The sequence below is a fragment of the Chlorocebus sabaeus genome, chromosome 21 (assembly GCF_047675955.1).
Source record: "Chlorocebus sabaeus isolate Y175 chromosome 21, mChlSab1.0.hap1, whole genome shotgun sequence".
Taxonomy (NCBI): domain Eukaryota; kingdom Metazoa; phylum Chordata; class Mammalia; order Primates; family Cercopithecidae; genus Chlorocebus; species Chlorocebus sabaeus.
This window is the reverse complement of record NC_132924.1, coordinates 50,804,729-50,829,579: the sequence shown is the minus strand read 5'-3', so window position 1 is coordinate 50,829,579 and position 24,851 is coordinate 50,804,729. Positions and strand designations below refer to the sequence as shown.

Genomic DNA, 24,851 nt, shown 5'->3' with positions numbered 1-24,851 from the left:
TATTGGCTGCAAATACTGATGTAGTTACAGTTCTTTTAAACACATTCATGCATTCTTTCAAATGGTAAATGTATTCTGAAATATATGAAGTGAATTTTAGCTAAATTAGTTTAAAATGTCATTTTATGTGGCATTTTAATTAGTTTTATGTTAACTAGGATTTTGGATATGTGAGACCTTTTCCTTCTTCTTTTTTTGGCTGCTTAAGAATTATTTCTTTACATAAACATGTACACACATGCATACATGTAGGCAAATAATGTGTGTAGTATGATCCCAGGTTTAGCATTTCAGCTGTATAAGTCGTATGTAATAAGTTTTGAAAATTTAAATGTAAATCATAATTATGGACAATTATGAAGTATGGAAAAAATCCTTTAAAATAAGTTTGGAGAATTCATTTTTTTCTATCAGATACATGTTTATTTAAAAGTAAAGTACTATAAAGTATATTTAATTTGTTACTTTTTATTTCCTATGTCATAAATGGTAACAAAATGCAGTGGTCCAATATAGTATTAATTAGAAATAACTAATTTTGCAAGTGCCTAACTTAAGCAATAACATTAACAGAGGAAATTTATTTTTATCATTAATTAAACATTAGATATACTGTGGATTTTTGTTTTTTGTTTTTTGTTGTTTTTTTTTTTCCAGAGAACCAGAGGACGAAAACGGAGCTTCGTTCCTGAGGAAGAAAAACATGAGGTTGGAATAAGTTAAGCACTTTTACACAGTCTTAACTTTGAGAAATTTTCTTGCTTAAAATTGTTTCCCTCATATCCTTATTTTGTTTTGTTATGTTTTATTTTATTATCCCTTGTATGGCAGGAAAGAGTTCCTAGAGAGAGAAGACAAAGACAGTCTGTGTTGCAAAAGAAGCCCAAGGCTGAAGATTTAAGAACTGAATGTGCAACTTGCAAGGGAACTGGAGACAATGAAAATCTTGTCAGGTAAGTTGGATGCTAAAACCTTGTCTTTAGGGGATGAAAGTTCCATGTTTATTATTTTCTCATCACAGAAAAAATGAAAAAAACAATTTCAGGATAGGACCTTTCTCAAAATATTATGTAGTGGAAACAATACTTCAGAAACAGATTTCATCCACTTCTTAACCTCTCACACATGGTTATGCTCTGGATTTAGATGTAAATAAAGAGTAATAATCTGCATTTTTAACACAGGGAATTATTTTTCTCTTGACAAGAGAAGTTGACAATGCTCTCTATATAGAGGCTATAAAAGTAATTTGATCTAAACACTGTGTACTAAGATTATGTTTTATGTCATAAAATAATAAAGTTACTAAGCTCTGTTAGCATATTTTAAATGTTTGAAATTTAGAAGCAATGGTGAGAAGACAGACTTTTTATTGACAAGAACTTAATTAGCATTTTCTTATTGCTTATCAAAACAAATGTGTTAAATGCTTCTCCCTTACGAAATAAAGAAAGGTGAAAAGATGGCCTAGGTTGATTTTATTTTTTGTTTTGTCTTTGTTTCTTTGTTTCGTTTTGGTACTTTTTTTTTTTTTTTTAATCAGACATAATGCTAATCAGAAATCTTAGCTGATGCTGCACATTGGCTTTTCCCAACGGTCCAGAGGCTGCTAATTTTAGCTGAAATGAAGAAATTGATCAAAGCTCTGGGTGAGATGGCAGAGTGAGTGGGTGGACAAAAAGAGAGCTAATTTAAAAGAGGCATTAGACTTTCAAGAGACAGTGTCACAAAAGTTCTTACAGTTCTTATAGGGACTTTGTAAGGGAATCCATTCTGATTTCTTTAAAAACATTGTCTTCTGGTAAAGCCCTGTCAAATTAAATGAGGACATAGAAATTAAAAATTTCAAAAAGAATAAACATATTTATAAAACAAATATATTAGTGTTGTTGTATGTTTTTAAATATTTACTTCCAAATGATTTAATCTATTTTGGTCATTAAAAATATGATTTGTCTTAATTTCTCAAAGAAAGGCATGAAGTCTTAATTTTATGAGTTTTTTTATACTATCAATGAGAAAGATAAAGTAAAAATTACAGTAGAAAAAGAGAAAGTTCTTCGACAAAGTTAAGAAAGTTTATAATAATTGGCTAATTTTTTTGAGATAGTCCATGTAGGATGTCTTGGGAGCTATCCTGAAGGTTTAAGTTTATTAAAATTTAGGGTAAAGTAGTAAGTAGTTCGAAGTTCAGGAGATACACGTGAATAATTCTGACCACAGTATAACTTTTGCAGTATGTCAAAAATGAAATCCCAAGTGTAAGCATAACGTAATGGAGTAAATGAAACAACAAAAATAGAGAAAAAATATATATATAATGAACAAAAATTTAATTCAGGAAAATTCCCTTGGGGTTGAGGATGGAGTTGAGGACTATGATTAATTTGAAACAGTAGCTAAAAACTTACAGAGCTGGTGATCCTTCTATTAATTATTTGAACCTATATGAGTATCTACTGTCTTACTAATTTTTTTTTTTTTAATATGAGATTGATTGAGGCCTTTTTGCTGTAGGACTTAGAGGTTTTTATCAGGTTTTTTGTTTTGCTTTTGTCATATGTTAGAAATTAGGAAACTGAGAAATACAATTTTTATTTTAAAAGTCAGTTTATGATAGATTTCCAACCCGTCGTATTTTAGTTGTTTAATAAAAAAAGTGCCACCTTTCTTCTAATTTTGATAAGATTTTTGGATAGTATTACTCTATATTATTTATTTATTTAGTTTCTGTTGTAAAATTTTTATTTCTAAGTGCATTATTACAATATGCCAATGTCTGGAATTTTGTGAAAGTCTTCTGGAAGGTAAAGATATTTTTATTACTCTGAAATAATGGATATACAAAGTCCCCTTCCTTGGTTTTGCCTTATTAAGAAGATAATATCGTAAATTGTCTGCAAAGTTTTAAAGAGGTAATGTAGAGGAAATTAAATGTTTTATTGATACTGTATTTTAATATTTCTTAGGACAAGATAAGCTGGATATAAAGCAATGCCATAAAATATTTTTGGTTATAATGTGATCTTTAAAAAAAAGTACACTGTTTACACACTATTCTTCTTGGGTTGAAGAATTTTATTTTATATAAAATTTCATATGTTTAATAAAAGTAATCTCATAAGCTAATATCTGCCATTTTCCCTGGCATCTCATATTTTGGAACTGGCACTGTTATTGTTTGAAAATCACCCCCCAAAAGTCTACACTTTTTTATTATATTGCATCTTAAATACTGTCTATACATGCTACTTTTTTAACTTTCAAATAAGATATTTTAAATAAGGATTTCCTTTCTCTAAAGATATATTTCAGCACTTACTCAGAGTTATGTGTATGTCTGTTAGGTTCTCTTTTAAAATTAAACTTCATGGGTCACAATTAGTTTTTTATTTAATATACTGTGTTTACTTTCTCAAGTTCTTTTAAACTAATGTTTATATCTCACTAGCACCTGCTCTTCAGCAGTTTTGATTTTTTAAACCACACTTCTCTATGTAATTCAGGCTATATAGAAAATTCTTTCTAATTGTCCTTGCTTTTTTAGTTATTTGTATATGTTTACTTGTGAATTTACATGTATAATTTTTTATATCATTGAACAATTGCATGCAATTTGTCAGTAAACTGTAATTAGTAGGTTTCAACTGTTATTTTCTGCTTTGCCTGTTTATCTTGGGACTTTGGCGAGTAATTTAGCATTTCCTGTGCCTTTGTTTCCCCCCTGTTGTAAATGGTCACAATCATACTGTGCTTCATTAGGTACCTTATGAATAATTGCTGAGTGATAGTAAGGTTCTTTCCATATAAAATGTTAGAACAGTAGTAGTATTTAGTAACACAAGGAATACATGTATGTGTGCATTGAAGTAAAGGTCACAATTGGTAAATATGTTTCCAGTTATAATAAATACTTATTTGTTATGTCAGAAAATGTACATGTCCTGTTTTTGTATATAATTTTGTTTAGAATCTAGGAGACAAAAAGAAATTTGTCATTACATGTTTTCTAAAATGATTAGATTGAAGTTTTACAGCATCTTAGGGAATTTTATTTTTTTAAGTGCAAGTTTTTTGCCATCTACTTTTAAAATTTAATTAGAAATTATCTGAGAAGTTTTCATCAAAATATGTATTTCTTTATGTTATTTAATGCAATCTAAATGCTAAAGGTCAAATTGAAAAACTATATCATGGAATTGTGAGGTCTTAAAGGCTTTGTCTGTGATAGGTCATTCTTTGTTGGAAGTAGTTATGGAACTACTTAGTGATACCTTATTTGTTTTTGTTTGCACAGTTGATGGCACATTTAGTACTCAGAAAATGCTTGATAAATGAACTCTGCATAAGTAATGACTGCGTATTCTTTTGCTGAATTAATAAAAACTGTCACTATTATAATTTAATTCTAGAGCAAATTGAGTCACAAAATATAATGTTTGATGAAGATACTTAAAGGGCTTAATAAAGGACAATTGATTTTTTGTCACAAAAATGTAGTGGATAGTTTTTCCTCCCCTGTATTTTAAGTAAGGAAATAGATTTGAGAATAATTGATGAATCTATGAAAAGTAGAAATGAAGTGATTCCTTTCCTTGAACGTATGTGAAAGGGAAGTGGGCCTGTCTTCTCTTTCAGTCTTTTATCAAACTATAAAATTAGAAATAACACCAAACTTCTAAACCTCAAATTTTATCTTAACTATATAAACTCAATGTGGCACATTTTATTACTTAATCAGAGATAGGAGAGGGAGAAGAAAGGTTTCCTAAAGCTAAGAACCCTGCAATCCGTGAGCCCTCTTAAATAGCATCTTTAATTTTATTTTGTATTGTGGCCATTTTTCAGAAGCACTGAGGGTAGGAAATGATCTATTAAGCTATTTCACTTTTATAGCTAATTCTACACTATTAATGCTTGCCAGATTCTCCCCTTTATTTGATTATATGGCAAATTATATAGGTATTGAACCATTTTGATTACAAGGTTAGGGTGTCAATTTGGTCTCTACACATTGTTGTTAGCACTTTTATTTATTTTACATTTAAAAATCTGGCTTGTCAGTGCATCCTCCCCAACTAAATTTGTTTGTATCATAAGTTATTAGGAACACCAGCAAGAATTCATATATATTACATTTTGATTTCAAATAGTAGTCTCTCATTATTCTAATTATAACTTTTTTATTTTTATTTATTTATTTTTTTAGTTTTTGTTGTCACCCAGGCTAGAGTGCAGTGGCACTTTTTTGACACAGTATAGCCTCTGCCTCCTGAGCTCAAGCAGTCCTCTCACCTTTCAGCCTCCTGCGTAGATGAGACTTGATTTTTTATTTTTAATTAACTTTTTCTGTTCTAACTAGTATGGAGGCTTATAGACTTCCTGGGTCATAATTGAAGGGGTTTTTCCCTCTGAGATTTGATTAGACTGAGAGTAAAGCTAAATCTGCTTATAAGTTTAGTTACTATTTTTCATAAAACGTTAGGTCACTAAAAATGGATTATTTTAAATTTAACAAAGTGAAACCAGTCTTGTCCCTCTTAAGATCAGTTAGGATTGCATTTGATCTTTCTTTCTTTCTTTCTTTCTTTCTTTCTTTCTTTCTTTCTTTCTTTCTTTCTTTCTTTCTTTCTTTCTCTCTCTTTCTTTCTTTCTCTCTTTCGCTCTTTCTCTCTTTCTCTTTCTCTCTTTCCGTCTTTCTCTCTTTCTCTCTCTCTCTCTCTTTCCCTCTTTCCCTCTTTCTCTCTCTCTCTCTCTTTCTCTCTTTCTTTCTTTCTTTCTTTCTTTCTTTTCTTTCTTTTCTTTCTTTTCTTTCTTTTCTTTCTTTTCTTTCTTTTCTTTCTTTTCTTTCTTTCTTTCTTTCTTTTCTTTCTTCAGACAGAGCCTTGCTTTGTCGCCCAGGCTGGAGTGCAGTGGTGCAATCTTTGCTCTCTGCAACCTCCACCTCCCAAGTTCAAGCGATTCTCCTGCCTTAGCCTCCCGAGTAGCTGGGATTACAGGCGTGCGCCACTACACCTGGCTAATTTTTTGTATTTTTAATAGAGACAGTGTTTCACCATGTTGGCCAGGCTGATCTTGAACTCCTAACCCCAGGTAATCCCCTTACCTCAGCGTCTCAAAGTACAGTCATGAGCCACCGTGCCAAGCCTGGTCAATTTCTTAAAACAAATTTAGTTATTTTAATTTGATTATAGACTTGCCAAATTAGTGTTTCTTGTGTAGTTTATCATACAGTAATCACTCTTAATGGTGATAAAACATACATTTTCATGTAGGAATAGAATGATTTTCAAGTGACGATGCAAATGTATGTTATTTATAATACTTAAAAACTAAAACTGAGAAACAAATATAGATTCTTAAAATGATTCGTGTCTTCTAATAAATTTTAAATGCATTAAAAACATATTTCCTGCATAAGGACATTTTAAGATAAACTTCTGTTTCTCTTCTTTAACTCTGCCAACAATTTCCTGGATAAGTGTTTTTTTTTTTTTTTTTTTTTTTTTTTTTTTAAATGATTGTTTCCAGAGCTTCGATTTCTAGTATTTCTTTCAATTAAGTTTGGCAAAGTATATTCATTCATGTTACCCTGACAACCTGTGTGATAATACTTTTTTCTTCCAATTTGACTGCTGTTATTTCTGAAATAGGTTGTTTAAGTTAGCTTTTCTCCTTCACAGTATCTTAAAAGCATAATTATTGTTTTGCTAATCTTTGTGTAGCTCTATCTTTGCCCCAAGTCACTAAACAAAAAGCACCTCCACAGTCATTAGCCACATTAAGGAATCTTTGGCAAAATATTCAATCTTTTAAATTTTCATGTTAGATTTAATATAAAGTGCAGAGCTAAAGTAGTATAGCAAGATGTTTCTGAAGACGTACGGGCTTTCTAAAATTCTTAGCCTAAAGAATTTGCCACTTAACTCTTTTAACAGGATTTACATGAAAAGGGAAGAAAAGCCTGGCATTCTAAGTCCAAATTGATGAAGCATTGGGAATTTGAAAATTTTAAACAAAGGAATATAATTATGACCTTTTTAAAAGTTCGTTTTCATAGCTTTTTAACTGTCCTTTTGATTTTTACGTTTATTTTTAAAATAACTGTTACCGAAGCAGTTGCTTTTCAGGGAAATTCTGATATGATTACCAAATAATAGTGTCATCTAATAGTTAAGTAAAATTAAAACTCAATAAAATTAGTAACATCTATTTCTGCTACATTCTGTAGTGTTTAACATAATTACTTTCCTTTTCTGAGAAAATACAAATACCTGTTTTGTTCAGTGAACAGTTTTTTCTTTTTGTTGTTTTTTTGAGACGGGGTTTCACTCTTGTCACCCAGGCTGGAGTGCAATGGTGTGATATTGGCTTACTGCAGCCTCTGCCTCTTGGGTTCCAGTGATTCTTCTGTCTCACCCTTCCAAGTAGCTAGGATTACAGGTTCACGCCACCACGCCGGCTAATTTTTGTATTTTTAGTAGAGATGGGGTTTCACCATATTGGTCAGGCTGGTCTCGAACTCCTGACCTCAGGTGATCTGCCTACCTTGGTCTCCCAAAGTTCTGGGATTACAGGCATGAACCACTGTGCCTGTCCCATGAACAGTTATTTTTTAAATATTTGTTTAAATCAAAAAGGATACTTTTATTGGGGTATCCTTTAGTTTTGAAAATATTACTTTATTATTGTTTTTGAAAACCTTTTTATTCAATGATATGAGCTTTTAAAAAGCTACACTTTTTAGTTGAATCAGCTTAATAATAGAAGTGGAGCTCTTTAAAGATTGTCAATATTTAATATATGAATAATGCTAGAATGTATAAAGAAATCTGCCTGAGCAGTGATTAACAAAGATATTTTTCTTTCCTTTTTAAATCAAAGTTAAATAGACGAAAAGAGCAAATGTTACCACTATTTAAACTTTTATTTACATCATCTTTGCTGATATATATGTTTTTGAATATCTATTTTAATGGACCACAGTCTTAGTAATTTACATGTAGGCAACAAAAAAAAAAGGCTGAAAAAATGACTGTTAACTATGTAGAAACCTCATTATAAATGCCTTATTTTACAGATCTTAAATCTAGACTATGTAAACTAGATAAACAATAAACTTCCCTAAAGTTGAACATTTTGTAATGATGAAATGATGAAACAAACAGAAACAGAAGCACTGTTTCTTAAAATAGTATTTATAAATTGTTTCATCCAGTTGTTTGCTAACCTTTAGGCCTCAGCTTAAAATCAAACTGAAAATATGCAGAAAGTAGTTTCAGAATTGCCAACCAAAACCACTGTAAAAGGTAAATCTAACCAAGTTTAATAGTTGTTTGGCCTGTGTGTATGGGTTGGGGGGTGGTAAAAGTTACATACAATGAAATGCATATGTATTATGTGAATAAATTGGTGAATTTTGACAAAAGCATACAATTGTGTAACCCCCGTTTCTATCAAGATACAGAACATTTTCATTGCTCCAGAAAGGTCAGACAAAGACAACGACTCTTCTATTTTTTTTTTTTTTAACCATAGATTAGTTTTGTCTCTTCTAGAGTTTTATACACATTTATACAAATGGCGTTTTTCTCCTTTATTTGATTTTATCCATTATAATGAATGTGTAGAGGTATCCCACTGTTGTTTTAGTTCTCATTACTCTGTTAAGTAATGATATTGAGCATATTTTCTTTTTTTTTTTTTTTTTGAGACCCTCTGTTACACAGGATGGAGTGCAGTGGCACAACATGACACACTGCAGCCTCAACCAGGCTCAAGCGATCTTCCCACCTCAGCCTCCCAGGTAGCTGGGACTACAGGTGTGCATCACCAAACCCAGCTAGTTTTTTTTTTTTTTTTTTTTTTTTTTTTTGTAGAGACAGACATTCGCCATGTTGCCCATGCTAGTCTTGAACTCCTGGGCTCAAACAGTCCTCCCATTTTGGCCTTCCAAAGTGGTGAGATTATGGGTGTGAGCCACCACACCTGGCTTATTGAGCACATTTTTATTTGCTCACTGGTAGGTAATATGTCTTCTTTTGTGAACTAATTCTTTTGCTTATTTTTTAAGAAATTGAATTGTTTAGTATTGAGTGGTAGGAATTACTAATATAATTGGGATGTAATTTCTTTTTCAAATATGTATTTTGCATACATACTCTTTTTATTTGTGGCTTGCCTATTCATTTTCTTTAATGGTATTGTTTAAGGAGCAGAAGTTGCTAATTTTGCAGATGTCCAGCATAGCAATATTTTGTTTTATGGTTATTGTTTTTATTTCCTATCTAATAATTCTTTGCTTAGGTCCAGGTGACAAAAACTTTCTTCTTTGTTGTCTTCTAGAAGGTTTGTACTTTTGGCTTTTATATTATATGTCAGCTATCTGAAATTAATTTCTGTATATGGTTTCAGGTAGAGTTAAGGAAGGTTTGTTTATTATCTGCCCCATGTGGATTTCCAGTATCATTTGTTGAAAAAACTTGCCTTTCCACATTAAATTACTTTGGTGCCACTTTTAAATGCCAGTTGGCATTTTCAATGTGGGTTTATTTCTGGACTTTCTATTATATTCCATCGAGTTACATATTTATTCCTGTGCCAAGACCAACTATTGATTACTCAGGCTGTGTAGTAAGCTGTTTCATTTTTCTAGATCCTTTGCATTTTCATATAAGTATTAGAAACAGCTTTTCTAAATTTTTCTAAAATTTTCATTTTAAAAAGGAAAGCCTGGACATAACACCAAAAGCATAGGTAATAACAGCAACAAAAATTAGGTAAGTTGGACTAAAATCAAAGTTAAAAACTTTTGTGGATGAAAGGACACCATCACCAGATGGTAAAAAGGTTAACCCATAGATTGGGGGGAAATATTTGCAAGTCATGTTTCTGTTAAGGGATTGAGAATATATAAAGAACTTCGGCAACTCAGCAATAAGAAACAACCGTTAAAAATGGGCATAGGACTTGAAAATATTTCTCCAAAGAAGATACATAATAGCCAACAAGCATATGAAAAGATGCTCAACATCAGGAATCATTCAGGAAAAGTAAATTGAAACCACAGTGAGATACCACCTTGCACCCATTGTGCTAGTTATCATTTAAACACACACACACACACACAAACACACACAGAAAATAACAGGTGTTGGCAAGGATGTGGAGAAATTGGAGTTCTTATACATTACTCTTGGGAATATAAAATTGTGCTGCTACTATGGAAAACAGTATTTTAATTCCTCAAAAAATTAAAGACAGAATTACCATTTGATCTGTTAATACTGCTGTAGCTGTACACCCAAAGCAGAGACTCAAACAGGTAATTGAACACCTGTTTTCATAGCAACATTATTCACAATAGCCAAAAGGTGGAAGCAACTCAAGTTCCACTGATGGATTAAAGGATAAACAAAATGTACTGTATATATGTATGTTGTCTTAGTTCATTTTATGTTGCTAAGAAGAAATACCTGAGGCTGGATAATTGATAAAGAAGGAAATGTTTATTTGGCTCACAATTCTTATTGTTGAGAAGCTCAAGATTGGGCATCTGCATCTGGTGAGGACCTCAAGCTGCTTTCACTCATGGTGAAAGGTAAAGGAGAACTGGTATGTTCAGGGATCACATGGCAAAAGAGGAATCAAGAGAGTGGGAGATGCCAGGCTCTTTTTAATATCCAACCATCAAAGGAACTAATAGAGTCAAAACACACCCCTGAGGAGGTCATTAATCTCTTCATGAAGGATTCATCTTCATGACATAAACACCTCCCATTAATACCCCCCTAAATTGGGATAACATTTCAGCATTAGGTTTGGAGGTGACAGGTATCCAAACCATAGCATACATACAGTAGAATATTATCCAGCCTTAAAAAGGAATGAAATTCTGGGCCGGGCGTGGTGGCTCACGCCTGTAATCCCAGCGCTTTGGGAGGCCGAGGCAGGTGGATCACAAGGTCAGGAGATGGAGACCATCCTGGCTAACATGGTGAAACCCCATCTGCACTAAAAAATACAAAAAATTAGCCAGGCGTGGTGGCGGGCGCCAGTAGTCCCAGCTACTCGGGAGGCTGAGGCAGAATGGCGTGAATCCGGGAGGCGGAGCTTGCAGTGAGCTGAGATTGCGCCACTGCACTCCAGCGTGGGCGACAGAGCGAGACTCCATCTCAAAAAAAAAAAAAAAAAAAAAAAAAAAAAATTCTGATAGATACTGCAACATAGAAGAACCTTGAGAACACTAAGCAAGAAAAATAAACCAGTTACAGAAGGGGACAAATACTGAATGATTCCACTTGTAGGAGGTTCCTAGAGTAGTAAAATTTATAGAGACAAAGTAAAAATGGTGGTTTCCCGGGGGAAGGAGGAATGGGCAGTTAGTGTTTAGGGGGTACAGAGTTTCAGCTGGGAAAGATGAAAAAGTTCTGGAGCTGGATGGTGGGAATGTTTGCACAACAGTGTGAATGTGAATGCCACAGAGCTGTACACTTAAAAATGGTTAAGATGGTCAATGCTATGTATATTTTACCACAGTTGTTTTTAAAAAGAACCACAAGAACAAAAGCCTACAGGGATTATGATGGGCTTTGTGTTGAATACATGGGATTTGGTGGTAGGGGGAGGGGGCTGGGGCAGGGAGACATTAACATTTTAACCATGTTGCATCTTTCTATTTATGATCATGGTATATCTCCATTTATTCAGATACTTAGATAGTCTTTATTGTTTCTCACTGATGTTGTAGTTTTGAGTTTAGGAATCTTGCATATCTTTTATTACATGCGTTTTTAAGAATGTAATGTTTTTGATGCTATTGTATAGGATATCTTTAAAGTTTTCTGTTAGAGTTTAGAGCTGCCAGGTGGTTAATTAGGAAAACAAGCAAAGTTCAAAATAACAAAACTTTATTTTCTTATTTTTAAAGTATCAGAAAGAAGCCAGTCAGGAAAGGTTGCTGGCTCCTGAGTATTACATTGTTTCCCACTGAACAGCAGCGGGCAAGAGGAAGTTAAGTGCAGATATTAACACCCCTCCCCCCAACCAGCACCCCACACCACACATACGCTTGTAGAGGAGAAATTTAGTCTCACTGCTAAAGGATTCCCAAACTAAAGTTCCTGCTGTTTTATGGACCCAGGGGCTTCTGGAAGGGAGATGGGAAGGGGTAGGAAGTAGAAAAGTACTGAGTCCACACGGAGAAGTGTCTTTAAGTCTCCTCAGTAAGGGTGTCGATAAGGCACGGTTATTTGAACCGTGTTTGCTGGGCTCCTCCATCCCCTCTCTCCCAGGGAGCCTTCAAAATCAACCTTGCAAATCTGGGATAAACGTTTCTGGTCATGGTGTATTGCCTCTTTTATGTATTTTTAAAATTTTGTTAATATTTTTATAAGGGTTATACATTCTTTATGAACGTATTCCCTCCCTCCCTCCATTCCTCCCTTCCTCCCTCCCTTCCTTTCCCTCCCCTGTCCTCCCTTCCCTTCCCCTCCCCTCCCCTCCTTTCCCCTTTCCCTCCCCTTTCCCTTCCCTCCTTCCTTCCTTCCTTTCTTTTCTTTCCTCTTTTTTTTTTTTGATTGGTTTCACTTTGTTGCCCAGGCTTGGTCTCAAACTGCTGGGCTCAAGCGATCCTCCTGAGTAGCTGGAATTACCACCATGGCTTGGTATTACCACCACACCACCATGCCCAGCTGTTCTTTTATTTATTAATTTATTTTTTCTGGTAGAAGTATCACAGTTTGTTTATTAGATAATACTGGCCTTCTGAGTGGAGTTGGAAAGTGTTTCCCTCTTCTTCGTTTTTTAAAGCATTTAAGATACTGTTTGTTCATTACATTTTGATAGAATTCTCCAGTGATACCATCTGAACTTAGAGTTTTCATTGTGGAAAAATTTTTGATAATAAATTCAATTTTTAGAACAAATATTTCCTTTCATTTGTGTCATTTTTGGTAAGCTGTGTTTTTCTTTTTGTTTGAGACAGGGTCTTGCTCAGCTGCCTAGGCTGGCATGCAGTGGCATGATCACAGCTCACTGCAGACTGAACTCTTAGGCTTTGGTGATCTTCCCACCTCAGCCTCCTTAGTAGCTGGGACTACAAGTGCACGCTGCCATGCCCAGCTAATTTTTTAATCTTTTGTAGAAATGGGGTCTGACTGTGTTGCCCAAGCTGGTGTAGAACTTGTGGACTCAAGCAATCCTCCATCCTGAGCCTCCCAAAGTGGCGGGATTACAGGCATGAACCACTGTACCCAGCTAAGCTGTGTTTTTCAAGGAATGTATTGATTTCATCTCATTTGCCAGTTGCTTCTTGCTTATGTGTCAGCACCATGTTATTTTCTTTGGTCATGCTGGCCTCTTCAGTGTTCACTGTAACCATTTGCGTTAGACTTTCCTGCTTTCTGTAATGTATTTGGGCATATTTTCTTCTTCCTTCAAAGCCTATGTCAACATTTACTTCTTTAATGTATTCTTCCTGACTTATATGGGCCCATATTAATTGTCCTTGGAACCCTCATAAAATCCCATGTCATGCTGTGATCCATTTTGTTTGTAAGTTGTGTCATTATCGTCTGCCAATTAATTTACTTTGCCCATGACGTGAGTATAGCATCTGGGCCTTCCATTTATTTCTAATGACCCTGATAGTCTAATGCAGTATGGCTCAGGCAGTTAATTCAGAATAAATGTTTGTTAATTTACTGATGCACTGCCATATCTGTATATTTTTGCAACTCTGTGCAGTTAAAATAGTTTATAATTTCTTTTTGGGCAGGCACATTTCTTTAAATAGTTCCTGATTGTTTTATTTTTGAAAATTTAAAAACTTTTAAAATTACTGAGTACAAACTTAAAAATAGTATATGCTTCTTGAAGCAAAAATAATAGGTGACAAATAGTGGTTTTTGATTAACTGATAATTATTTTTGTGGTAGCTGTTTACTTCACTGAGAGGAGATCTCAACTAGTTTAAGATCTCTTGGCAGCTTTGTAATTTTAAGCAAGTCACTTAATCTCTTTCAATCTCACTTTTCTTATTTTAGGAGAATATCTTAGGCTGTAACCTCTCTGAAGCCTAGTACACTAGCTCTGATATTCAAAGATTATATATTCCATATTCCCAAGTCCATGTTACCTGTTTGTTTACATTTGGTCATAAGCTCCTGTGTAACATACTCAGTAACATCTTCTTCCAAACTACTCTGTGATTATGTAGACTGTGATTATTTTTCTTGCTTAAATATGTTAGAATGGAAACCAGTTTTCCAGTTACATTTTCCTCATTTACCTAGAGGAGTAGAAAATAGTCGGTTTAAAACACCCACTTCCTTTGATAAATAGCAGATATTTCCTTTTTTTGAAACAGTTCTAGTGAGATCTAATTTTCATCCCATTAAATTTTACCCGTTATAAATATAGAGCTTAATGATTTTTAGTACATTTGTCATTGTTCAACGATCACTACAGTCCAGTTTTTAGAGTATTTCCGTCACTTCAAAAATTACTATGCCTGTTTATAGTCAGTCATAGCCCCCATTTCCAGCGACAGGCAACCACTGCAAATGTTCTTTTGTCACTGGTTTCTCATAGCCCTGAGACATGTTTCTGATTATGTATAAATTAGATTTTCTTGCCACAACTAATTTAATGCAATAAGAGAACTTCTAATTAAAGAAATGTTAAAGTGACTCTCATATGAAAAAAATTATACCATTTTATTCATTCTTCAACTCAGTACTTTTAATTTTGAATATTAAAAAAGTGATTCTGCTAAAGTTATATTAAGAGCCTAGATTCTATTAAATTTTAAAGTGTCTACTATTTTGAGAGGCAGTACTATAAAATGAATGATTAAGTATGAGGATTTATAACCATTCTGCTGAGTTGTATTAGTCCACTCTTGCATAGCTGTAGAGAAATACCCAAGACTGGTAATTTACTAAGAAAAGATATTTAATCGACTTGCGGCTCTGCAGGCTATAAGGGAAGCATGGCGGTTTCTGCTTCTGGAGAGGCCTCAGGAGACTTCCAATCATGGCAGAAGGCAAAGGGGGAAAAGGCATCTTCTGTGGCAGGGGCCAGGGGCAAAGAGGGAGATGTGAGAGATCCTGTATACTTTTAAACAGCCAGATCTTTTTGAGAACTCAACATCATGAGAATAGCACCAAGAGGATGGTATAAACCTTTCATGAGAAATCTACCCCCGTGATCCAGTCGCCTCCCATCAAGTCCCATCTCCAACACTGGGGATTTTCAACATGAGATTTGAGTGGGACACGTATCCAAACTATATCATGGTTTTAAACCTTCTTTCATTATTTGTGAACTCTGCTTTTATCTTGCCTGTGTTTTACCTTCCTTATCTATAAAATAGCAATAAACAATAGTACCTACTCCATAGATTGTCTGGATGATTAAATAATACTGTACAAGTAAAGGGCTTGTCATAGTGGACAAAAAATGATAAAGGCTATGTATATGCAAACAACAGCAACTCTGATATATATAGTGCTTATTGTGTGTGTCAGTCTGTTTACATTACTATAAAGAAATAACTGAGGCTAGCTAATTTATAAAGAAAGTCAGTTTATTTGGTTCATAGTTCTGCAGGCTGTTCAGGCAGCATGGCACTGACATCTGCTTCTGGTGAGGTCTCAGGAAACTTACAGTCATGGTGGAAGGCAAAGGGTGAGCTGGTATATCACATAGAGTGAACAACAGAGAAAAGAGGAGATGTCAGGCTCCTTTAAATAACCATCTTTCATGTGAACTAACAGCAAGAATTTGCTTATTCCCATGGGTTCAGTGCCAGGCATTCATGAGGGACCGGCCCCTATGGCACAAACACCTCCCACCAGGCCCACCTCCAATATTGGAGATCACATTTCAGCATGTTATTTGAAGGGAACAAACATCTAAACTATATACTTTCACTCCTGCCCCCCCAACACCCAATTTTATGTCCTCCACATTGCAAAATACAATTGTCCTTTTTAATAGTCCTCCAAAGTCTTTACTCACTCCAGCATTGATTCAAAAGTCCAAAATCCAGTGTCTCACTGGGGACTCAAGGCAAGTTCCTTCCATCTATGAGCCTGTAAAATCAAAAACAAGTTATTTACTTCCAAGATACAATGGTGGTACAGACATTGGGTAAACATTCCCATGTCAAAAATGAGAAATTAACCAAAAGAAACAGGCAGTAGGCCCCACGTATTTCCAAAACCCATCCAGGCAGACATTAAATCTTAAGAGCTTCAAAACAATGTCCTTTGATACCATGTACTGCATCCTGGGCACACTAGTACAATGGGTGGGCTCCCAGTGCTTTGGGCAGCTCTGCTGCTGTGGCTTTGCAGGGTTCAGCCCCGTTAGCTGCTCTCATGGGTTAGAGTTAAATGCCAGTGGCTTTTCCGGGCTCAGGGTGCAAGCTGCAGGTGGCTCTACTATTCTAAGGTCTAGAAGGCAACAGCGCCCTTCCCACAGCTCCACCAGGTAGTTCCCTGGTGGGGATTCTGTGTGAGGGTTCCACCTCCACGTTTCCCTTCCGCACTGCACTAGTAGAGGCTTTCTGTGAAGGCTCTGTCTCTGTGACGGGCTTCTGCCTGGACACCAAGCTTTTCTCATATATCCTCTGAAACCTATGTGGAGGCTGCCAAGCCTTTTTCACTCTCACATTCTGTGCACCTGGAGGCTTAACAGCATGTGGAAAACACCAAGGCCCAGATTGGTGGCCCGAACTGTACCTGGTGATGTGAGCTGTACCTGGGGCCGTTTGTGTGGCAGCTGGAGCTGGAGAAGCCAGAATTCTGGGAGCAGTGTCCTGAGGCTGAGCAAGGAAGCAGGGCCCCAGGCAGGGCCTCTGAACCCGTTATTTTCTCTTAGACCTCTGGGCCTGTGATGGGCTGCACTGTCTGGAAGATCTCCAAAATGCGTTCAATGCCTTTCCCCCATGTCTTGGCTATTATCATTTGTCTCTTTTTTAGTCATGCTAATCACTTTAGCAAGTGGTTGCTCCACAACCACCTTGAATTCCTCTCCTGAAAATGCCTTTCCTCTTTCCTTCTTTTTTTTTTTTTTTTGAAACAGAGTCTCGCTCTGTCGCCCAGGCTGGAGTGTGGTGGCACGATCTCAGCTCACTGCAAGTTCCACCTCCTGGGTTCACGCCATTCTCCTTCCTCAGCCTCCTGAGTAGCTGGGACTACAGGCACCCGCCACCACGCTAATTTTTTTGTATTTTTAGCAGAGGCGGGGTTTCATCGTGTTAACCAGGATGATCTCGATCTCCTGACCTTGTGATCTGCCCGCCTCAGCTTCCCAGAGTGCTGGGATTACAGGCATGAGCCACCATGCCTGGCCACATTAGTTCCAACTTTAAGTCATTTTCTTGCTCCTGTATCTAATCATAGGCTGTTATAAGCAGCCAGGCCACATCTTAACTGCTTCACTGCTTAGAAATTTCTTCTACCAGAAACCTGTGTTATCACTCTTAAGTTCAAACTTCCACAGATCCCAAGAGCATGGACAAAATATAGCCGAGTTCTTTGCTGGGGCATAATATGGGTGACCTTTACTCCAGTTCCCAATAAGTTCTTCATTTCCATCTGATGCCTCATCAGCCTGGCCTTCAGTGTCCCATTTCTATCAGCATTTGGCCACAACCACTTAATACTCTAAGAAGTTCCAAATTTTCCCTTGTCTTCCTGTCTTCCTCTGAGAGCCCTCCAAAGTCTTCCAACCTCTGCCCATTGCCCAGTTCCCAAGCTGCTTCCATATTTTCAGATATCTTTTTTTTTTTTTGGACGGAGTCTCGCTCTGTCACCCATGCTGGAGTGCAGTGGCGTGATCTTGACTTACTGCAACCTCTGTCTGCCTGGTTCAAGGAATTTTCCTGCCTCAGCCTCCTGAGTAGCTGGGACTGCAGGCACATGCCATCACGCCTGGCTAATTTTTTGTAGATTTAGTAGAGACGGAGTTTCACCATGTTGCCCAGGCTGGTCTCAAACTCCTGAGCTCAGGCTGTCCTTCCACCTCAACCTGCCAAAGTGCTGCGATTACAGGTGTGAGCCACTTCACCTGGCCTTTTAGACATTTTTATAGCAACACCACACTTCTTGGTACCAATTTTCTGTGTTAGTTGGTATTTCCATAAAGAAGTACCTAAGGCTGGCTAATTTATAAAGAAGTTTATTTGGCCCACGGATCTGCAGGCTGTACAAGCAGAATGGCACTAGCGTCTGCTTCGGGCAAGGCCTCAGTAAACTTACAATCATGGCAAAAGGCAAAGGGGGAGCTGGCATATCACATAGTGAGAGCAAGCAAGAGAAAGGAAGAAGCACCAGATCCTTAACCAGCTTTTGTGTGAATAAACAAGAACTCACTCATTCCCATGGGAAGGAAAGAGGTTATTATTATTATTATTATTATTATTATTATTATTATTATGCAATTCATGAGGGATCTGTTGCCATGACCCAAACACGTCCCAGCAGACCCACCTCCAACATTGGAAGTCACATTTCAACCTGAGATTTGGAGGAGACATATATCCAAACTATATCAATATGTATCAGGCATCTTATATACATGTATTAAGTCATTTAGATAAGTCATTTAGATACATTTAGATATAAATAAGCAGTATTTATATCTCCTTTGAATTGATGAAGAATCTAAATTATAGAGCTTAAGTAACTGCTTAAAAGTTGCATAGCTAGGCTGGGCGCGTTGGCTCACGCCTGTAATCCCAGCACTTTGGGAGGCCGAGGCAGGTGGATCACGAGGTCAGGAGATCGAGACCATCCTGGCTAACACAATGAAACCCCATCTCTACGGGAAAAAAAAAAAATCAGCCAGGCGTGGTGGTGGGTGCCTATAGTTCCAGCTACTGGGGAGGCGGAGGCAGGAGAGTGGTGTGAACCTGGGAGGCAGAGCTTGCAGTGAGCTGAGATTGTGCCACTGCACTCCAGCCTGGGCGACAGAGCGAGCAAGACTGTCTCAAAAAAAAATAATAATAAAAGTTGCATAACTGGAAAGGGTTGGAACAGAGATTTAAACTTAGGCAGTCTGGCTAGAGTCCATGGTTTTAACCTCTATAGTCTCAGCATAATTTACATTTGAACAGTGTGGTTGGTAAAACTTTCTTTGATAAATGTAATTTGTTAAAGGCTAATTGGTGGCATCCCTTTCATGATCATACCGGATGTTTTCTTTGTTTTATGGTTTTCAATAATATATTTGTTGTTCTTTGAGGCTTCAGTGCTATAACCTCTATTCTCTTAAGCATGCTGTTTTGTTTTATTTAATATTAAATGATTTTATTAAAATGTACTGTCTGCTTTTTAGCTTTAGATGTCATTGGATTTTTTATATTTTATTTTGAATGAAGATCATAGCACTGATTGGGAACTGAATCTTCTTTAGAGATGCTTATCTTGCATATGTTTTTAATTTTTCTTTTTTTTTTTTTTTTTTTTTTTTTTTTTTTGAGGCAGAGTCTTACTCTGTAGCCCAGTCTGGAGTACCGTGGCATGATCTCAGCTCACTGCAACCTCTACCTCCCGGGTTCAAGCAATTCTCCTGCCTCAGCCTCCTGAGTAGCTGGGATTACAGGTGCACACCACCACACCTGGCTAATTTTTGTATTTTTGGTAGAGATGGGGTTTCGCAATGTTGTCCAGGCTTGTCTCTAACTCCTCTTCTCAAGCAATCCGCCTGCCTTGGCCTCCCAAAGTGCTGGGATTACAGGTATGAGTCACTGTGCCCAGCCTTCAAATACTTTTTTTTTTTTTTTTTTTTGGTAAGATTACACCTTTTTCAGATAATTGTAAGGTATATTAGTATCTCAGTGGTATATTATAATACTAATATATACATTGTACTTACGTTGTATGTGTACATATTAAAATGCCATGTGTCATATTTAATTCATATGTACTACATTTAATACTATCTGTATCTATGAAAGTTGCTGTTTGGGAAATTCATAGTATGTTACCATCTACACTTTTACTCTTTTGGTCATTAGTAATGTTCATTATGGTCATCTGTTTACTAAATGCTTTTGTAGTCCCTTGTAGATCTTGTCTTAAAGATCAACACATATTATTGCTCTAATTATAAATTGAAGAAACCTCTGAATATATAATTATGTAAAATGTTAGAAATGTAAGCATTTGAATTAACCAGTAGTGCAAAAAAAAAAAAAAAAAAAAGCCAGATTCAGCCGTGCTCGGTGGGGCTTATGCCTGTAATCTCAGCACTTTGGGAGGCTGAGGTGGGTAGATCACAAGGTCAAGAGATCAAGACCATCCTGGCCAACATGGTGAAACCCCATCTCTACTAAAAATACAAAAATTAGCCAGGCATGGTGGCACGTGCTTGTAGTCCCAGCTACTCAGGAGGCTGAGGCAGGAGAATCACTCGAACCCAGGAGGCAGAGGTTGCAGTGAGCCGAGATCGCACCACTGCACTCTGGCCTGGCAACAGAGCAAGACTCCGTCTGGAAAAAAAAAAAAAGAGACAGATTCAAGCACACTGTATTTGCATTTTGTGAGTATGATTTGGAGAACAGAGAAGCCTCATACATAACCTCTTGTTTTCCTGTGATCTTAGAGGTTGTTTTTATTATTATTATTACTATGTTTTGAGAGGAGGGATCAGTTAAATGAGTGGAGCAATACAAGGTAATAGACAATTGCAGTCCCTTGAAATTTAGTAAGCTTAGCAAGTAAGAACATTATCTATTTCACGATCTTCATAAAATAAATGTCAGTTTGTTCTTCATTTGAGAAGTTTTGCACCATTAAGTTGCTTCTCTCCAGCATGCATGAAACCGAGGCTTAAATTTCACAAAGACATAACCTCAGAATTACATAACCTTAGACTTACCTTTTTCAAGTATTAAAATGCCTGAGTGTATGTGGCGTGCGGGTGTTTTAGTTAACACTGTGATATTTGAATGGAAATGCTTTCACATTTTTTCTGTTGAAAGAGAAGAGAAGCTATCTAACCTTATTTTTTTCCCTTATTTATCCTTATTCAGTTATTCTCTAGGTGGGATGTGTGTCATTAGCTTAACCCTATTTCTCCCTTAATATTGTTGACATACGTGGAGAGGTTTGTTAACTAGGAAAACTAGGATGATTATCCTGCCTCTTTTCTGGGCAGTGGTAGTGCATTTAATATTTATCTTAGGGAATAACAAAAAATGAACCTCACTTGAAAATTCGGTCAATAACTAACTAGGAAAAATGTTGGGGAAAGGGCACAGAACTAAAAATAAGAGGTTGAAATTTTGGTTAAGTCTCTGCCAGGGAGAGGCTGTATAACCATGAGAAATGCAAATAACCTCTCTGGGAGCCAGTTATCTCATTCACAGAATGAGCAATGCATTAGATTGATTTGAAAATCCCTTTTAATTTTCAAATTTCATGATTTTGTAATGCTTCAGAAGTGAAGCAGAGAAAGACATTCAGAAATGCAAAGTATTATTCAGGTGTAAGGAATCTGACTCATTTATAGAATAAGCCTCTCACCCAACAGTGCTATTTTTAATTGTATTATTGACCCATCATATTTTTAAAGTTTTGATCTTTATGTATTTTTTAGACTATAGCTCTCAAAAACATGGGAATTAATTATAAGGCAGTCACTTTTCATTTATTACTAATTGAGATAAGTTTGTAAGAAACATTTTGTAGTAGAAAATGTTTTATTTTAATCTGAAAAATTTCTTTTTCTTTACATAAAACAAAATAAATTGAGCTTTTAAATGGACTAAAATATGTAGATTAATATGAATTATATTATCTGCATAAGTATTTTTAGCATTTCTCATATTTATTCTCTATGTAGCTACTAATGTATGATATATGGTTGCTTTTTATTTTAATTCTTAAGTGCCTAAATTCCTTCTGTGAAACAGTTTCAAGGAGCAGTTACATTTACCCTAAACTGAGATGAATTAAGGTTATCAGTTTTTGAATGAGCTCTTCCTATTACAATGAACTTAAAAGGATTTAATCTAAACATAGTATACAGATAGATAGATAGATAGATAGATAGATAGATAGATAGATAGATAGTATGTGCCCTTTCAAAAGGAGCTTCTTCTAATTCTGCTGTCTCTAGACTGACCTCATGTATTATTAATAAAATATCAAGAATTAGGTTGTCTTTGTGAGATGGCTCAGTAGCTGGCTTTTACCAATGCATATAAGCTGAGCAGTTATTCTAAATCACAGCATTACTTTCAGCCAGATAACTGCTAAAATCACTGCACTGTGGTTTCCTGAAAATGCCATAATCTTTCAAATGCCACATTAAACCTAGAGAAAAAAGCCATTGGTAGTGCCTGCGTAGTTATGTAGAAGAATGAACCATGAACCAAGTGAAAAGATGTTCTGGAAGAATAGTAACCTTTCCCTTGATGTGTGTGTTTCCTATTACTTTTTTCTGACATAAAATTTTGCAAAATGATTTAATGGTGGCATTTTGTTTTGCTGACTTTCTTTTTCTTCATTAAAAAGAAACCAAAGTTAGTATAGGAGTGTAGGGGAAGAGTGACCAAGCACTAAATTCTATAATAGGACTCTCTGTTTTCAAATTAAATTAATTAAATATGTTAGGAACATGGCTTTTCCCCTTTTACATTGTAGTGATATACAAAATCATTTAGCTGTATTATCAAAAATGATCTTGTTTGCTCTTTACAGTTAATTTTTTTTCTTCATTTTCGTCGTCCTGTTTTTTCTTCTTAGTAACCTTTGATCATAAATGACATGTCAATATTCAGGAAGGCTTTATGACATAGAAGTTACCAATTGCATGTAACTCATAAAGTGCCATACTTTTGATTGTCACTTTTGTTGCATATTACTAGAGCTGATGATACACAGAAACAAAATATGAATAGACTCAGTGATCTAAAAGATGAATTCTTGTCAACTTTAAGAGGATACATTTTTATTACAAATGAATGTCATAAAGTTATTCCAAATAAAATGAGTTCAAAGTTTATTTGCACCTGTAAGAACATACCAAGTGTAGCTGGATAGAGGAAGTAACTTACCAAAATAGACTTTATAAGAATTTTGTAGCATTAGATTTTCAGTTTTAACTTTGATGTGGAGTACCTAGGTGTAGGCCCTGTCACATCATTATTTAAAAAAGAGTAAAATTTAAAAAAAGCTTGATAACTTGTATTACACATGCATACTTGTTAACATCTCACTTTAAAAAATGTATTGGGTAGTGACTGACTAAACATTACTTTGGTGTTTTTTTCCCCTCAGAATTATAGAATTTTTCATAAAAGTTGCAATTTCAATTAAGGGAATGGAAACTTGGGTTGAATTTCTCAGTATGGCATCAGTAGTTCCTTTTCACTCAACTAAGTGACTTTTTCAGTAGATTTTATTGCTCTTTATGGAACTCTGCAGGTATAGATTAGATTCAGTTTTTTAATAAACATTAACTCTGCTAGTTTTTCTCCCTGATGTCTCAAAATAGAAGGGTTTACATTTAGTCAGCAATTCTTTGTCTTCATTTTATCTTACCTCATTTTTTGCAAACAACTCTTTTCTAGATCAAAAGTACCGTTCAGGACATTCTGCAGTGCGGATATATATCCTAATGGTTTCAACTAAAAATGACTGAAGTACTTTGTTAGTGATGTGATTAAAGCATACCCTAATGAGCAAGTGCATTAGAGGGCCATCAAGCACGAAGTCTTAAATTTTGAATATAGCAGAAACAGCTAGTTAATTTTACTAATCCATGTGTTAATTGTGCTACAACAGTAATGAAGATAATGTCTAAGAAACTGTTGTCATTCCTAGAGTGTTGCTGGTGATTTGGCCTAAGGTGATAGACTGAAATCAAAGACTTCACCATTATGCAATTCATTTATGTAACCAAAAGCCACTTACACCAAAAAAGCTATTGAAATTAAATATATATGTATATATGTGTGTGTATTTATATGTATATATATGTGAGTTTGTATGTATAAATATATATATATGAAACTATAAAAGAAGTACTTGCAAGAAATGTGTCATTCTAGTTTGGAAAATGAGATAAGCACAGAGAAAGTTATAATACCCTTTTACCCTGGTAGTAGAAAATTAAAGTAGTAAAACTTTTCTGGGGAGTAATCCAGCAATGTGATTCAAAGGCATTAAGCATGACAATACTATTTGTAAAGTAACAGTACTTGGAGGACTCTTTCTACAGGAATATTCTGAAATTAGCTCAATTTTTATATAAGAATATTCTTTATGGTGCTCATTATAATAGTGAAAAATATTTGGAACCAACACAAATGCCTGGTATTTAACAAGAATGGCTAAACAAATTAATAATATACCATACATTTTTTTCCTCTTATTTGATCCCTTATTCAGCCATTTGAGAAAGAGTATTTCCTGTGTGGGAAAACATTTAAGTTTAAGTTAAAATTATCCCATATTTGTTTAAGATTTATTGCAGTGGCCCACACCTGTAATCCCAGCATTTTGGGAGGCTGAGGCACGCAGATCATGAGGTCAGGAGATCAAGACCATCCCGGCTAACAGGATGAAACCCTGTCTCTAGTAAAAATATGAAAAATTAGCCAGGTGTGGTTGCATGCCCCTGTAGTCCCAGCTACTCGGGAGGCTGAGGCAGGAGAATCACTTGAACCCAGGAGTCGGAGGTTGCAGTGAGCTGAGATTACGCCACTGCACTCCAGCCTGAGCGACAGAGTAAGACTCCGTCTCAAAAAAAAAAAAAAAAAAAAGGTTTATGATCTTAATTTTTTATAAATATTTTTATTTCATTTTAAAGCTTTTCTCTGTCTTTATAGG

The 24,851-nt window shown here is 35.5% G+C and overlaps 1 protein-coding gene across 6 annotated transcripts in view; it reads left to right on the top strand.

The window, feature by feature from the left end:
• The window catches only part of PHF14 (PHD finger protein 14), a 204,311-nt gene that overhangs the window by 90,290 nt on the left and 89,170 nt on the right, over nt 1-24,851 (top strand). For all 6 annotated transcript variants that reach the window (XR_012090354.1, XM_038004670.2, XM_007982041.3 and 3 more), the window contains exons 15-16: nt 658-708; nt 832-953. Coding sequence is in view for 5 of the 6 variants with exons in the window: in XM_038004670.2 (XP_037860598.1) it covers nt 658-708; nt 832-953 (173 nt within the window). In the remaining variant the exon portion in view is untranslated. The remainder of the gene's footprint in view (nt 1-657; nt 709-831; nt 954-24,851) is intronic.